The 16,901-nt window shown below is 36.9% G+C and overlaps 1 protein-coding gene across 2 annotated transcripts in view; it reads left to right on the plus strand.

The window, feature by feature from the left end:
* The window catches only part of LOC140229207 (S-crystallin SL11-like), an 82,097-nt gene that overhangs the window by 36,141 nt on the left and 29,055 nt on the right, over window positions 1-16,901 (plus strand). For both annotated transcript variants that reach the window (XM_072309477.1, XM_072309476.1), the window contains one exon: window positions 2,798-2,908. In XM_072309477.1, the coding sequence (XP_072165578.1) occupies window positions 2,798-2,908 (111 nt within the window). The remainder of the gene's footprint in view (window positions 1-2,797; window positions 2,909-16,901) is intronic.

Genomic DNA, 16,901 nt, shown 5'->3' on the forward strand with positions numbered 1-16,901 from the left:
TATCCCTGTTTATCTTTAATCCCGATGTATAATAAAAAGAATCCAATATATTATCTAATCTTTTTATATCACGTTTTTCTTTCACAAAAATTGAACAATCATCTGCATACATTACTATCTTTGTCTCCATATCACCAATCAAGATACCCTTTAAATCTTTTTCATTTCGAATAAACAATGCTAGTGTTTCTATAATCAACAGAAAGAGGTATGGAGACAAGGGATCCCCTTGCCTTACTCCCCTACCTATTTCGAAGTATCCCGTGGAGAAGCCTCCATTCATAACACAACTAATTGCATTGTTGTATAAGACTTCTATCCATCTACAAAAATATGGACCAAAGCCATATTTTGTCATTAATAATTTCATGTAAGAGTGTGAGACGGTGTCAAAAGCTTTCTCAAAGTCGACTGTCACTAGATAGCCCTGCACATTGTACAACTGCGTATAAAATATAATATCATCAATAACCCTAACAGCCTCTCCAATATTCCTCTCGGGCAAAAATCCAACTTGATCTACGTGTATAACTTCTCCTAATACCAGTTTTATTCTTTCAGATAAAACTTTAGATAAAAGTTTATAGTCTACATTAAGAAGGGTAATTGGTCGGTAATTACAAATATACAAAGGATCTTTATCTTCTTTTTTAATTATTGTTATTACGCCTTGTCTTTGTGAGATTGATAATTCCCCTTTCTCAAAAGCTGCATTAAAAGATTCTAAAACAAGGTTTCCTATATCAGACCAAAATGTTCGATAAAATTCAACTGTTAAACCATCATTTCCTGGTGATTTATTTAAAGGCATTTTATTTAATATCGAAATACATTCACCCATTGTAATCTTCTCATCACATGATTTTTTACTGTCTTCACCTATATTCAAATGAGGCATATTAATAAAAAGATCCTCTTTATTGTCTATTATCTCACCTTGAGAATACAAATTTTGATAAAATTTTTTAATTTCTTTCAGAATCTGCTTCGAATCAGTAATTTCTACACTATCTTCTAATTTTAATTTATCTATAAATGTTTTTCTCTGATTAGATGCTAATAATTGTTTAAAATAATTTTCATTAATTTCACTTTCCTCAAACCACTTAGCCCGCGATCTCACTTTTAATCCCGCTACTTTCTGATCATATAATCCTTTCATCTCATTTCTCTTCAATTCTAATTGATGTAAAATATCATTATCTTTGGAAATAATTAACAATTGTTCTAAATCAGAAATATTTTTCTGCAATTTCCTTATTTTTTCCTGTATTTCTTGCGCCTTTCCTTTCGAATATTTCTTTGTTATTTCACGAATTTTCATTTTAACAAAATCCCAAAGGACTCTAACATCTGTAAACTCCTTCTTTCCTTGCTCTATTATAGATTTAATTTCTGCTCTCAAAAAAAGTACATATTCTTTATCTAAACACAAACTATTATTAAACTTCCAATAAGATGGTCCTATATTCTTTGAAATGTTGTAATTTAAGATCAATCCTAACTGAATAGCCGAGTGATCAGGGGCAATTGATGAAAAGATATTACACTCTAAAATTTGCTTCTCCAATTGATTAGAAATTATCCAATAATCTAACCTACTTTGTATCAAAGGGTTCTTCTGCTTATATGTAAATTGGATCTTATCTGGATTTCTTTTCCTCCATATGTCTAAGGCATCGAAGGTTCCAAGGAAATGTTCAAATTCTAAATTAAACTGATGGCCTATAGTACTCCTTTTACTCGAAATATCATAATCAAAATTTCGAATCATATTAAAGTCCCCACCAATAATCATAAACGAGTTATTAACATTAAAATTGTTGAGGTGATCACTTAACTTATTTAAAAAATCAATTTGCTCTTGCTGCTTTTCTCGAACCGGAAAATAAACATTGCATAAAATGTAACTTGTATTGGATACTTCAATCTCCAATAATATGTATCTCCCTTCTGAGTCACCCTCCTTCTTCAATACCTTCAACTTTAATTTATTTGATATGAGGACACAAACTCCCCGACTGTGGTTACTCCCATGACTAAAAAAACAGTGCCCGCTACATTAACACATACACACACGCACGCACACACACACACACGCACACACTCACACACACACACACACACACACGCACAAACGGACACTAAATTATCATGTGCGCGCGCACATACACACTTCCTTGAAACCTCACCATGACTTCTATACATGGCATGTTTGCATGGATGTAGCCATGTAAGTTATGTGTTGGTATTTCAAGGACTATGTCAAGAACGATATTACCCAGCAAAATGTGCTTCGAGGGCGGGCGACAATCTTTGCCGCCAGCCCTCATCAAAGATTGTCGCCAGACGACAATCTTTGCCGCCAGCCCTCATCAAAGATTATCGCCAGACGACAATCTTTGACGGGGCGACAATCTTTGTCGCAACACACGTCATGATTTTTTTTTTTCTTTTGTGAGCCTCCTCATCTAGCTGTGAAGGCACCTGGATTGAACAAAACTTTCACATTCATTTCAGTATGTTTGAAAGTACTGTTCCATTTTTCTTTACTTTTACTGATGTACTACTTGGCCCATGGTAGGTCGGAAGAATGTTCACCACAATTGTATTACATGGCATACATCATTTCATATCGTCAGGGTAAATTGAACATATGCAAACACAATCGCAGTTTTAGACTCAATCGCAGTCTTCCCCGATCCTGGGAGACGAAGTAGATAAATTTCAGATGCTTGTTTACCCATGGACACCATGATTGATAATCGAGCAAGTGCTACGTTTCCTTGTCAAATAGGCCAAGAAGAAGCAGGACTTCATGGAGACGGATTCTGTAAACGCCATGAAAGCACTGAGCAAGGGGCTTCAGTACAACAGCCAGGGCAAGGGCTATTTCGTCGGTACAACGGTAAGTCTTCGTGTAAATTTGTTTATAAGTTCAGAATTCATATTCAACAGTGATGAGGCATTAAGTGTCATAATCACATGAACGTATTTTGCTGAAGTAATTTTTGTATGTCTAGCAGCAAGTAAACTCCGTCCATCTTTCCATCTAACACCATTGACTCTCTGGCTTCACTTTTCTGTCGTTTGGTGCTGTAACTGTTAATTATATATATATATATATATATATATATATATATTTTCAATCCTCACTTTTCAATCCTCAACAAACTTCATATTCCCGACGGATATATACCAAACGGATATATATATATACATATACATATATATATGTATATTATATATGTATATTTATACATATACATATTATATATATATACATACATATATGTATATTATATATATATATATATTGTTATTTGCCGTTATTGTTACATGGTGTAGAGTATTTCTTTTTATTCTAGCCCTCTGTTATGCATAAATAAGGTTTGTTGTGGTGATTTTTTTCGTGTTGAATTTGTGAAAGCCTCTGAATTACTGGATTTATATAAGTGATACTTACATCGCTTTTCTCTAACGTTGGCAAGTATTTTATAATACTGATGAATTCACTGAAGACTACGCCCTTGAAGCAGGTGTGAGCTGCGACATTGAGCATGTTGTGAAATATTTCCTTGTAAACTTCATTTCACAACTACTGTTGTAGATGTTTTTCTAGTAGGCTGACCTTAATATGCACATCATAACATGATTATCATTCTTTTCTTTTTTTTAACGCAGATTTTTTTTTTTGTGGGGGGAGGGGGATGGGGTGGGGAACGAGATTACCTAAAAAATGTCGAAGATTTGATTATCATTATTATTCATGGTTTATTGGAATCGTGACTTGCAGCATTGAAATTGCTGAATTGCTCACAATTGTACATAAAAGGCTTGATGCATACATATAAATACAGTATAAAAAACTGTCTAATACTTGTACTGCCCATACAATCATAAAATTATAATTCTTTGTACATATAGAGTAAAATACATAATATATATATATATATATATATATATAATTCCGATACTTTGCTACAAAGAAAATGCCTCTTGGTGCATTTCGAACTTCTGTTGAGGTGCTTGAGGGATGTGTCTTTGAGCATGTGTGTGTGTATAATGTGTATGTATTATGACGGTGTATGCGGGTATGTGTGTATTTAAGTGTATGGTTTTGCGTGTTTGCAGCGATGCAATTGCTGAATCGCTCCTGTTTATACATGATAGGACATGCACACTTAGAATATCACAAAACTGTCTTTTATTGTACTACAAATATAATTACAACGAGACATGAAAACTCGTCACATTGAGGACGAGTTAGGTGATACGCTTGTGGTCATCAGATGACAGTCATCTGTGATCGACAAAGAAAAGAATGTGATATAGGCACCTTGAAGTTGTATTGAGCGTGCATGCGAAACCGTTTCTGTAACCACTCGGCCACGGGTCATCCACGGAAATGGTAAGACAAAAAAACAAACAACAATGTATAGATATAACAGGGTGAAAGTCAATGCCCACTCAACTAACGTGGCCGTGTGAACATCTATTGCATTGCTAGACGGAAAAGCGGCCTTGTAACGACTGAGGTCGCTATGCCATTTCTGGCAACTTGGGAAAAATACGTCCCGCAGATATAAAACCTATAATCAGCTGGTTTTGATACCTTGCCTTTAATCACAATTTTCAGTGTAATGACGTCATCAAATTACAAAACAATGACATCGTCTTGAAAGACAATTGTTCAAAGTACAACACCTCAGTCGTCGTCATTACATACTATGATCGGTTTGACAAAGTCAACCTGCAAAATTTGCTGCAGTCGAAGCAATGTGGTCTCGAACACACAAAAAAGAGGGATATGGCGTGTGTGTGTGTCTGTGTGTGTGTATAGGTACGTTTATATACGAACGTGATTTCTACATGGACGAATATGTAATACAAAATTGAAGAACAAAAAAACAGTATAGTAGCTAAGTATTTTGTTTCGTGATCTTGTGGGGTTCGAACCCGCAACCTCACGTCACTGAGATGCCGCCTTTAACCACTCGGCCACACGTCTCGACGGGAAAATACGGGGAACGTTATGGACTTGAAAGACAGTTGTTCAATATATAACACATTCATCGTACGTTGTCAGTTTGCTATTGACATGACGATCTATCACACGACTATGAGGCAGGTATTAGTACCTGTATGAAATTATTATAGGCATGGTTATCAAATTGCCCTAAAATTTCCTTATAATTGCCTTATTTTTACACACAGTTATGCTATCCCTTTAAACTTTTAACAGTTTAATTAGAATCATTAACATCATACATTAGTACCATATTCAGTTCCATAGCTGATCACGTTTGCTAATCAGTTAAGATTAATTGTCTAGAATGTGTCATATGGCCAACCTGTATACACACGTATATATACACACACACAATGCTAAATGTATGTATCAAACATCTGTAACACAACTTTGAACTATATAAACTGTAGGAATTATCGCTGCACTTATCATCCATACTTTTTATCACTATCTGAAACTCCACAAAAACCACTAACATCATCAATACAGAAGACTGAATACCTTTTTACAATGTATAGCTTGTTACATGTATAAATCAGCACAAAGTAACCACGACTACATTGTGTTACTGAATTGATATGAACGAATTTCATTTTGTTACAATATACTATATCAGTTTGAAAAGCCCAGCCTGCAAAATTTTGCAGCAATCGAAGTAATGCAGTCTCCAACGCAAAACAAAGGTATACTGTGTGAGTGTGTGCGTATAGGTGTGTTTACATGCAAACGTGATTTGCACAAAAAAAAGTATAAAAAAAATTATTATTTTCTTTAGTGCTCTTGTGAGGATCGAACCCGTACGTGTGCAACCTCACGTTTCTAAGACGACGCCTCTAACCACTCGGCCATACGTCTCGACGAGAAAATTAGAGGAACGTAAACTTATGTACGTGAAAGATGAATCAGGAATCGTTTGGTCCGCATTCCATTCTCATTTTCAGTTTTAAATTGCAAAATTGTCAACCTCATGAGGAGATTTCAAAGAATAAAATGCATGATTACTGCAGCTTATTGTCACAGCTACAACATACTTAAGTTTCAGAGGAAATGAAGCAAAATCAGCTGAGATAAAGGTGCTTAAACGTTGTCAAGTCAATGCATGGTTTCTAAAAAAATCACCTCCCATAGACATAACACGTAAACTTGTCCGATTTTGCGTCTTTACCTTTAAACACAATTTAAAGCATGATGACGTCATCAAATTTCAAAACTATGACATGGACTTGAAAGGCAAATGTTCAAAGTACAACATATCTGAATTTGGGATAATATTGAGCTTAAACAACAGAGATACGAGCAAATGAATCTCAGAAACAGTACCTTAAAAAAATTAATTCCACTTTTTTGATTTCAGATGATGATATGATGACGTCATAATGTATTCATGGAGATATTGCTACTTGAAACGTTATTTCCAATTCATATGTTTTTGTAATATGCAATAAAAACATAGGGTAACCAGACGTTTTAAAGAGCTATGGCGAAATAAACAAAGACATGTTTTTCGCTATATTTGCACATAGACGCGCACACGAAATTTCAACTTTGACGCCAACGCATTCCTTTGTTATAGGTCAAAATTGATCGGAAATCAATGGATATTGTTACTTAATGTATCAGGAATCCAAATCTGTCAAAAAATGTGCATTTTGATTTTGCTTACGCGCACTACGCGCGAAAATGTGCGAACGGACGCGAACGCGCGAAACGCTTAAAATTGTCTGAAACTTCGAGATTTCCCATTGGTAAGTTATTTTGAGCCTTTTAAAAGTTTGACGCGCACGTACGCGCACGTAATAATGTCCTAGGTAATTCGCATTAAAATGTAAGATAGAGCGTGACCTGAACTTAATGTCCACCGAAAATGATACAGAAATGACCTTTAGTTATGAAGTTATGATCGATCATGTAACATGGTCCGAAAATCACAAAATGGCGCCTACATGACGTCATAGATATGTTACTGTCATGAAAACCTTATTGTGGCTAGATATTGTCATGAGACACGTTCCCTGAAAATGTCATGTTATTCCGTAATGTCATTCTTGAGATATTGATGACACAAAATTGTCCAGAAAGAAAGAAGAACGAGATATGAAACTCGTCAGACTGACGAGTTAGGTGATACGCTTGGGGTCATCAGATGTCCGTCATCCGTGATCGACAAAGAAAAGAATGTGATATAGGCACCTTGAAATTATTCAGCGTGCATGCAAATCCGTTTCTCTAACCACTCGGCCACGGGACATCCACGGAAATGGTTAGGCAAAAAAAAAATGTATAGATATTACAGGGGGAAAAAGTCAATGCCCACTCAACAAACGGGGCCGCGTGAACATGTATTGCATTGCTAGACGGAAATGCGGCCTTGTAACGACTGATGTCGCTATGCCATTTCTGGCGACTTGGGAAAAATACGTGCCGTAGACATAAAACCTATAATCGGCTGGTTTTGATACCTTGCCTTTAATCACAATTTTCAGTGTGATGACGTCATCAAAGTACGAAACAATAAGCCAGTTCGGGGTTCCACTTTGAGCATGAGCAGAAAAAGGTCATCTGTACCAGCAGAGCATGGTGGTTTTTAAATTCACTGAGATAAGCATCTGTAATGTAATGATTATTCAACTGATCCCTATAAGTGGTGCTTGCCAGCACATCCACATGACAGCAAAAGCGGTGTCTGACAATATCAATAGAAAGAGATTGTTAATACATTCAATGCAAAATAATGAAATGGATGCTTTCCAAAATGTCAATGGAAGGATCATTCTGGTCACCTGGTCTATGCAAGTTCATCCTTTGTTTGAACATGACTGATGAATTCCATAAATTGTTACGTTGGGCAAGCTCATGCCTTCTGTCGCTTGAAACTAGTGGAGTGCCTAATCAACTGAGAAAGAAGAAAGGTCATTTGTACCCATGTGCCCATGAGCTAACCCCGAACTGGCTTATTGACATGGTCTTGAAAGACAATTTTTCAAAGTACAACACCTCCGTCGTCGTCATTACATACTATGATCGGTTTGACAAAGTCAGCCTGCAAAAGTTTGCAGCAGTCGAAGCAATGTGGTCTCCAACACAAAAAAGAGGGATATTTTGTGTGTGTGTGTGTGTGTGTGTGTGTGTGTATAGGTGCGTTTATATACGAACTTGACTTCTACATGGACGAATATGTAATACACCATTGAAGAAAAAAAAGTAAAATAGCAAAGTATTTTGTTTCGTGATCTTGTGGGGTTCGAACCCGCACGTATGCAACCTCACTTCTCTGAGACGTCGCCTTTAATCACTCGGCCATACGTCTCGACGAGAAAATATGACGAACGTAAACTTATGTGTGTGAAAGATGAATCAGGAATCGTTTCGTCCACATTCCATTCTCATTTTCAGTTTTAAACTGCAAAATTGTCAACCTGATGAGGAGATTTCAAAGAATAAAATGCATGATTACTGCAGCTTATTGTCTCAGCTACAACATACTTTAGTTTCAGAGGAAACGAAGCAAAATCAGCTGAGATAAAGGTGCTTAAACGTTGTCAAGTCAATGCATGGTTTAAAAGAAAAATCACCTCCCATAGACATAACACGTAAACTTGTCCGATTTTGCGTCTTTACCTCTAATCACAATTTTCAGTGTGATGACGTCATCAAAGTACAAAACAATGACATGGTCTTGAAAGACAATTGTTCAAAGTACAACACCTCCGTAGTCGTCATTACTTATACTATAATCGGTTTGATAAAGTCAGCCTGCAAAATTTTGCAGCAATCGAAGCAATGTGGTCTCCAACACAAGAAAGAGGGATATTGTGTGTGTGTGTGTGTATAGGTGCGTTTCTATACGAACGTGATTTCTACATGGACGAATATGTAATACACCACTGAAGAAAAAAAAAAGTAAAATGGCTAAGTATTTTGTTTCGTGATCTTGTGGGGTTCGAACCCGCATGTGTCATGGTATACCCTACTGTAAAGTCATGTAATGTCGTTGTGTTTCTACTGTCTTGTTCTCTCCTGTCTTTGTAAAAAAAAAAAAAAAAGTTTAATGTATTCACAAGAATCCTTTTGAGTGGTTCACAATTTACAAGCATGCTTTTCAGTGAACCTCTCAGTTCTTTCTTTTTTTTTTATCCTCCAAACATAACTTTGTATTTTGCCGGTATGCATGTATAATTTCGTATTTGTTAACCATTATCTACCATGTAAAGTCGAATACATGCCTATGTTATATCTTCTGATACATTTCGTGTTATGTTTGACGAAAAAGAAAGAAGGAATGAAATAAATGAAATGAAAATGAAAATGAATGAAGGAATGAATGTGTGCAACCTCACGTCTCTGAGACGTCGCCTTTAACCACTCGGCCATACGTCTCGACGAGAAAATATGAGGAACGTAAACTTATGTATGTGAAAGATGAATCAGGAATCGTTTCGTCCACCTTCCATTCTCATTTTCAGTTTTAAGCTGCAAAATTGTCAACCTGATGAGAAGATTTGAAAAAAAAATAAAATGTATGATTACTGCAGCTTATTGTCTCAGCTACAACATACTTAAGTTTCAGAGGAAATGAAGCAAAATCAAGTGAGGTAAAAGTGCTTGAGCGTTATCGTCTATGCATGGTTAAAAAAAAAATCCCCCCATAGACATAACACATAATCTTCGCTGATTTTGATATCTTGCCTTTAATCACAACTTCTAGTATGATGACGTCATCAAATTAGAAAACATCGACATGGACTTGATAGACAATTGTTCAAAGTATAACATATTCAACGTATGTCGTCAGTTTGGTATTGACTGGACGATCAAACACAGGAACATGAGGCAGCGATTAGTAATCTTCGCTGATTTTGATATCTTGCCTTTAATCACAACTTCTAGTATGATGACGTCATCAAATTAGAAAACATCGACATGAACTTGATAGCCAATTGAAGGGGTCGATGCAATATAGTGCTAACCCACACAATGTTCATTTTGAGATAATCGCTGTTGAATGTTTGGAAAGTCCATACATTGTATATTGATAAAACATGAATGCATGCATTTTTTACCATCTTATTGGTTGAATTCAAATATGATATTTTCACGGAGGTTAGAGTGAAGGATAAGGATTATGAAAATGCTTAATCGTGTCATTAATTCCCAATCAATGACATCCCTACTATAGGCATATCATAATTTCTCATCTAAAATCAATGGTCTATAGGATTCATGCACCATTACTTGTATAGTGCATAAACTTTGCTTTTTAAGCTTTGAGTGAAACGTGTCATAGCATAATTCTGTAATTCCATCAGCAGTGATTGACATAATGAAGAAGAAATATATAACACATTGAACGCTTAGAACCTAACGGGGGGGGGGGTATTATAGCATGATACTCGGTTTTTTACTGCCCAGCTAGATGCCAACAACATCCATCACTCACGGCTACGCATAGAGAAACAGCCATGGCGAAAATAAAACTTTGCTTTCTCATAGGCACAATGACACAGAACCCCGTCAAACACACTTTTCTTGGCAGGGATGGACATGAAAAAGTTCATTACTAATACTAAACAGCGTATGCATTCCATTCATGTGGAGCTAGATACCTCTATAGCAACATAAAGCCTGTCTTCAACTCCGTTGATAGAACAATGACAACCTGAAATTTCAAAGAGATGAGCGAGACGCTATATACACCTGGCCTAGAGTTAATTTATTCAGTTCTCATTCCTACTTCAAGTTGGGTTATGTCATTGTAATCATTCCCATCTGCAGTATAACAAAACCAAAGTGAGGGAAAAGGGGAGAGAAAAACGAGAGGTGGCAAAAGGAAAACTGCATGCACAACTGCAATCCATAGCATTGCGTGTGACAAGTGAAACAAATGTTTTAGTTGTTATAGCAGTGTTTCATGAGCATAAACAGACAAATAGACAGACAATGTCAAATTTAAAAACCATCAATTTAATGTCAGAGAAGATGGTAAACAAGATGCATTGAAACCGTAACTAAATCGAACAAACATTCTTGAATTAAAAACAAGATAAAGAAAAATAATGTCCACGTCAGGATTAAAAAAAAAAAAAACGCCGCACGAACATGCATTATATTCTTGATGCAAAGTTCCAAGGATTGTCTCATTAATTTAAAAGCAATGATTCCCTTACCACCACCAGCACCACACCACAATGACGTCTCTAAAATCAATGGTAGCACATATCATTGTATCTTGCATTGAATTAGCTCCCTTTTCCCAAACTACCAGTGAAACGTGCCATATTATATGGTGTAATTCGATCAGTAGTGATTGACTTTAAAGAAGAAAGATAATGCAACAAATTGAATGCTTACCACATTGCTTATAGGGCTATTCCAGTTTGGTACTGATCTGTTCTATTCTCCCAGATGCCAACAACACATATCACCTATGGCTAAACTAGTGAAACAGCCATGACGAAAATAAACGACAGAGAACCCTGTCAAAATCACTACACTAATTGGAAAGGTATTGCCCGAAATTCCTCATATAATATGAAGCAATATCAAGTCACTTCCTTCCCTGCCTGTCTTTAACTCCGTTTTTGTCAAACAATAACAACCTGGAATTCTAAACAGATAAGCGAGACGCCATACACCTGGACTAGAGTTAATTAATTCAGTTCCCATTCCTGTTAGTTATGTAAACGTACACGTTCCTAAATATCCTGCTACAGTATAACAAGAACAAAATCTAAATGAAGAGAAAAGGAAAGAGAAAAAGAATGGTAGCAAGCGTGGCACTGTTTCAAGGGGCAATTTACAACATTACGCGTGACAAAATTAATGAAGCAAACCCAACCTCCAAACTCCAATACAAAACAAGGGAAATAGAGTAGCTGTGTTCATGACATCAGAGTGAAGCTGAACTGCTGAAAAAAAGAAAAGAAAAAAGAAATAAAAGGAAAAAGTCCTGCGGGACTCGATTAACTTCTCTCCTTCCGGTCGGGCATTATAAACACGCAGCGTGCTAAGCGATTCTGCCACACGGAAGATCCGAAGATCCTGTGCGAAACTTAAATCTATCTATGTATGCTATACACAACACAAATTTACATTGATATTCAGTTTTTTGGCGATATACGTCAAGTGACTGATAGCGCTGTTCAACTTCCCACGAGTGGCCGCGTGGATTCGATCAATATACAGTTACAAAGATAAATCGGGAATCGTTTCGACCAGATTCCATTCTCATTTTCAGTGATCGACAACGAAAATAATGTTAAGTAGCGACTTGAAGTATAATATAATATTGAGAAATATTCGTGAAGTCCAATTCTTTATGCAGTCCTACATAATTCAGATGAAATTGTTTCTGTCATGCAACCAATTGAAAATTTCGTGTGGTGTCGGCGTGTCCAAGTAAGTTGATTGGAAAGGATATGTGAATGAATATTTACCAATAGGTCTTTATATTGTAAAAAAAAAATCAAACATGGCCATGCGGTCTTTTAAGAGCCATCTTCACTTTAACATTTGTAATTTCAAGTCCAAGTTGCCAGTCAAAGCAATGTGGTCTCCAACACAAAACAAAGGGATATTGTGTGTGTGTGTGTGTGTGTGTGTGTGTGTGTGTGTACGTTTACATGAAAACGTGATTTCTACATGGACGAAGGTGAATACTCCATAAAAGAAAAAAAGCAAAAGATGTAAGTATTTTGTTTCGTGTTCTTATGGGGTTCGAACCCGTACGTGTGCAACCTCACGTATCTTGTGACGTCGCCTTTATCCTCTCGGCCATACGTCTCGACGAGAAAATATGAGGAATGTAAACTTATGTATGTGAAAGATGAATCAGGAATCGTTTCGTCCACATTCCATTCGCATTTTCAGTTTTTAGCTGCAAAATTATCAACCTGATGAGGAGATTTGAAAAAATAAAATGCATGATTACTGCAGCTTATTGTCTGAGCTACCACATACTTAAGTTTCAGAGGAAATGGAGCAAAATCAGCTGAAATAAAGGTGGTGAAACGTTGTCAAGTCAATGCATGGTTTAAAAAAAAAATCACCTCCCTTAGACATAACACGTCAACTTGTCTGATTTTGAGTCTTTACCTTTAATCACAATTTGAAGTATGATGGTAAGTCTTCTCGAACTAAGAGTGTGGAACGGAAGCTTCTACGTGAAAGATGAATCATGACGATCACCCGTGACCGACACATCTTTAAAGGGATCAGTTATTAGAGGTGGAAGACCTCGTGCCAAGATATTGTTTCAGCAATTCCAAAGCAATGATACCCTTACATTTAGGTATACCATAATTTCCCTCTGAAATCATTGGTATTATTCATGTACAATTGCTTGCCTTGTCCATAAACTTTGCTTTATAAACTTTCAGTGAAAGGTGTTATAACATAATTCTGTAACGCCATTAGCAGTGATTGACTACATAAATAAAGATATATCAAATTGAACGCTTAGCGCGTATAAAAGGGGGATTTTAGCCTGATGTTGTGTTATTCACTGCTCAGATACCAACAACACTCATCACCTACGGTTACGTATAGAGAAATAGCCATGGCGAAAATAAGGTTTTCCTTTTCTTTGGCAGATAGACACACAACCCCTTTGAACACACTATAATTGACATGGAGGGACATGAAAAAGTTCATTACTACTACTAAACAGTGATGCCTTCTACTCATGTGGCACAAGATACCTCTATAGCAGCATAAAACCTGTCTACAATTCCGTTATTGGGTCAAACAATAGCAACCTGGAATTTCAAAGAGACGAGCGAGACGCCATACACCTGTCCTAGAGTTAATTTATTCAGTTGCCATTCCTGCTCCAGTTGAGTTATGTAAATTATTTTCCGACCTGTCTTGTGCAGTGTAACAGGAACAAACGTAGAGAAAAGGAAAGAGAAAACGAAAGGTGGCAAGCGGGGCACTGTATATCAAGGGCAATTTACAACATTACGTATGATAAATGAAGCAAATCCAACCTCCAGCCTCCGACAAAAAAAAAAAAAGGGGGAACTTGAGTGACTGTGTGTCGTGGGGTAATGACATCGGAATGAGGCTGAACTGCCAAAAGAAAAACAAAGAAAGAGAGAGAGAGAAAAAAAAATAATAGCGTCCTGCGGGTCCCGAACATCTCGTCCTAAGGTAGTGCATAATGACCATGCAGCGCGCTAAGCGACTATAAAGCCACACGGCTGTCCCGAAGATTGGATGTGAAATTCATATCTTTATATCATTTACAACATGAAAAAGTTCATTACTACTACTAAACAGTGATGCCTTCCATTCATGTGGCACAAGATAGGCCCTACCTCTATAGCAACATAAAACCTGTCTACAACTCCGTTATTGGGTCAAACAATAACAACCTGGAATTTCAAAGAGATGAGCGAGACGCCATACACCTGGACTAGAGTTAATCAATTCAGCTCCCATTCCTGCCAGTTATCTAAACGTACATGTTCCTACCTATCCTGTTACAATATTACAAGAACCAATGAAGAGAAAAGGAAAGAGCAAACGAAAGGTGGCAAGCGGGACACTGTAACAAGGGGCAATTTACAACATTAAGTGTGACAAAATTAATGAAGCAAACCCAATCTCCAAACTCCAATACAAAACGAGGGAAATAGAGCAGCCGTGTTCACGGGTTACGTATACTTGGTAAAATAATACGATAAATGACATCGGAGTAAAGCTGAATTGCCGGAAAAAAAAAAAAAGAAAGAGAAAACTTCCGCGGGAGTCGAACTTCTCGCCTTCCGGTATGGCGTTATGAACACCCAGCGCGCTAAGCGATTACGCCATATGGCTGTCCTGGAAATTCTATGCGAAACTTAAATGTATGATTATACTGTCGTGACAGTGCTGACTGAGATGGCGCTATTCAACTTCCCACAAGTGGCCGCGTGGATTCGACCAATATACAGTTGCAAAGAACAATCGGGAATCATTCCGTACAGATTGCATTCTCATTTTCAGTTTTTAACTACAAAATTGTCGACCTGATGAGGAGATTTGAAAATATAAAATGCATGATGACTGCAGCTTATTGTCTCAGCTACAACATATTTATGTTTCAGAGGAAATGGAGCAAAATCAGATGAGGTAAAGGTGCTTAAACGTTGTCAAGTCAATGCATGGTTTGAAAAAAAATCACCTTCCATAGACATAACACGTAAACTTGTCTGATTTTGAGTCTTTACCTTTAATCACAATTTCTAGTATGATGACGTCATCATATATCAAAACCATCACATGGACTTGAGAGGCAAATGTTCAAAGTACAACATATCTGAATTTGGGATAATATTGAGCTTAAACAACAGAGATACGAGCAAATGAATGTCAGGAACAGTACCTCAAAAAAATCAATTCCACTTTTTTTATATAAAATGACGATTTGATGACGTCATCGCGTTTCTCTGGCAATATTGATACTTGGAATGTTATTTACAATTCATATGCTTTTGTAATATGCAATAGAAATATAGGGTCAACGGACGATTTAAAGAGCTATGACGAAATAAACAAAGACATGTTTTTTCACTATATTTGCAGAAAGACGCGCGTGCGGAATTTCAACTTTGACGCCTGTGCATTCCTTTGTTATGGGTCGAAATCGATCGGAAATCAATGGATACTGTTACTCAAAGTATCAGGAATCCAAATCAGTCAAAAAAATTGCATTTCCATGTTTCTTAAGCGCTCTGCGCGCGAAATTGCGCGGACGGACGCGCACGCGAGAAAATGTTTGAAACGCTTATAATTGTCTGAAACTTCGAGATTTCCCATTGGGAAGTCGTTTTGAGCCTTTTAAAATTTTGACGCGCGCTTACGCGCGCCTAATGATGACCTGGGTAACTAGCGTTAGAAAGTAAGATAGAGCGTGACCTGAACTTTATGTCCAGCGAAAATGATACAGAAATGACATCTAGTTATGAAGTTATGATTGATCATGTGACAAGGTCCGAAAATCACAAAATGGCGCCTAGATGACGTCATAGATATGTTACTGTCATGAAAACCTTATTGTGGCTAGATATTGTTATGAGACATGTTGACTGAAAATGTCATGTCATTCCGTGATGTCATTGTTGAGATATTGACGACACAAAATGTGGCAGAAAGAAAGAAGAATAAAAAAAAAGAGAAATTTTGACAATTACAATAGGTGATACGCTGATAGCGTATCACCTAATAAAAAGAAATAAAGAGAGATTTTGACAATCACAATAGGTGATACGCTGATAGCGTATCACCTAACGAGACATGAAAACTCGTCACATTGAGGACGAGTTAGGTGATACGCTTGTGGTCATCAGATGGCGGTCATCTGTGATCGACAAGAAACGAATGTGATATAGGCACCTTGAAGTTATATTGAGCGTGCATGCGAAACTGTTTCTGTAACCACTCGGCCACGGGTCATCCACGGAAATGGTAAGACAAAAAACAACAACAATGTATAGATATAACAGGGGGAAAGTCAATGCCCACTCAACACAAAAAAGAGGGATATGGCGTGTGTGTGTGTGTCTGTGTGTGTGTATAGGTGCGTTTATATACGAACGTGATTTTTACATAGACGAATATGTAATACAAAATTGAAAAAAAAACCCAGTAAAATAGCTAAGTATATTGTTTCGTGATCTTGTGAGGTTCGAACCCGCAACCTCACGTCTCTGAGACGTCGCCTTTAACCACTCGGCCATACGTCTCGACGAGAAAATATGGGGAACGTTATGGACTTGAAAGACAGTTGTTCAATATATAACACATTCATCGTACGTTGTCAGTTTGCTATTGACATGACGGTCTATCGCACGAAAATGAGGCAGATATTAGTACCTGTATGAAATTATTA

This window comes from Diadema setosum, chromosome 5, assembly GCF_964275005.1.
Source record: "Diadema setosum chromosome 5, eeDiaSeto1, whole genome shotgun sequence".
In the NCBI taxonomy this organism is placed as follows: domain Eukaryota; kingdom Metazoa; phylum Echinodermata; class Echinoidea; order Diadematoida; family Diadematidae; genus Diadema; species Diadema setosum.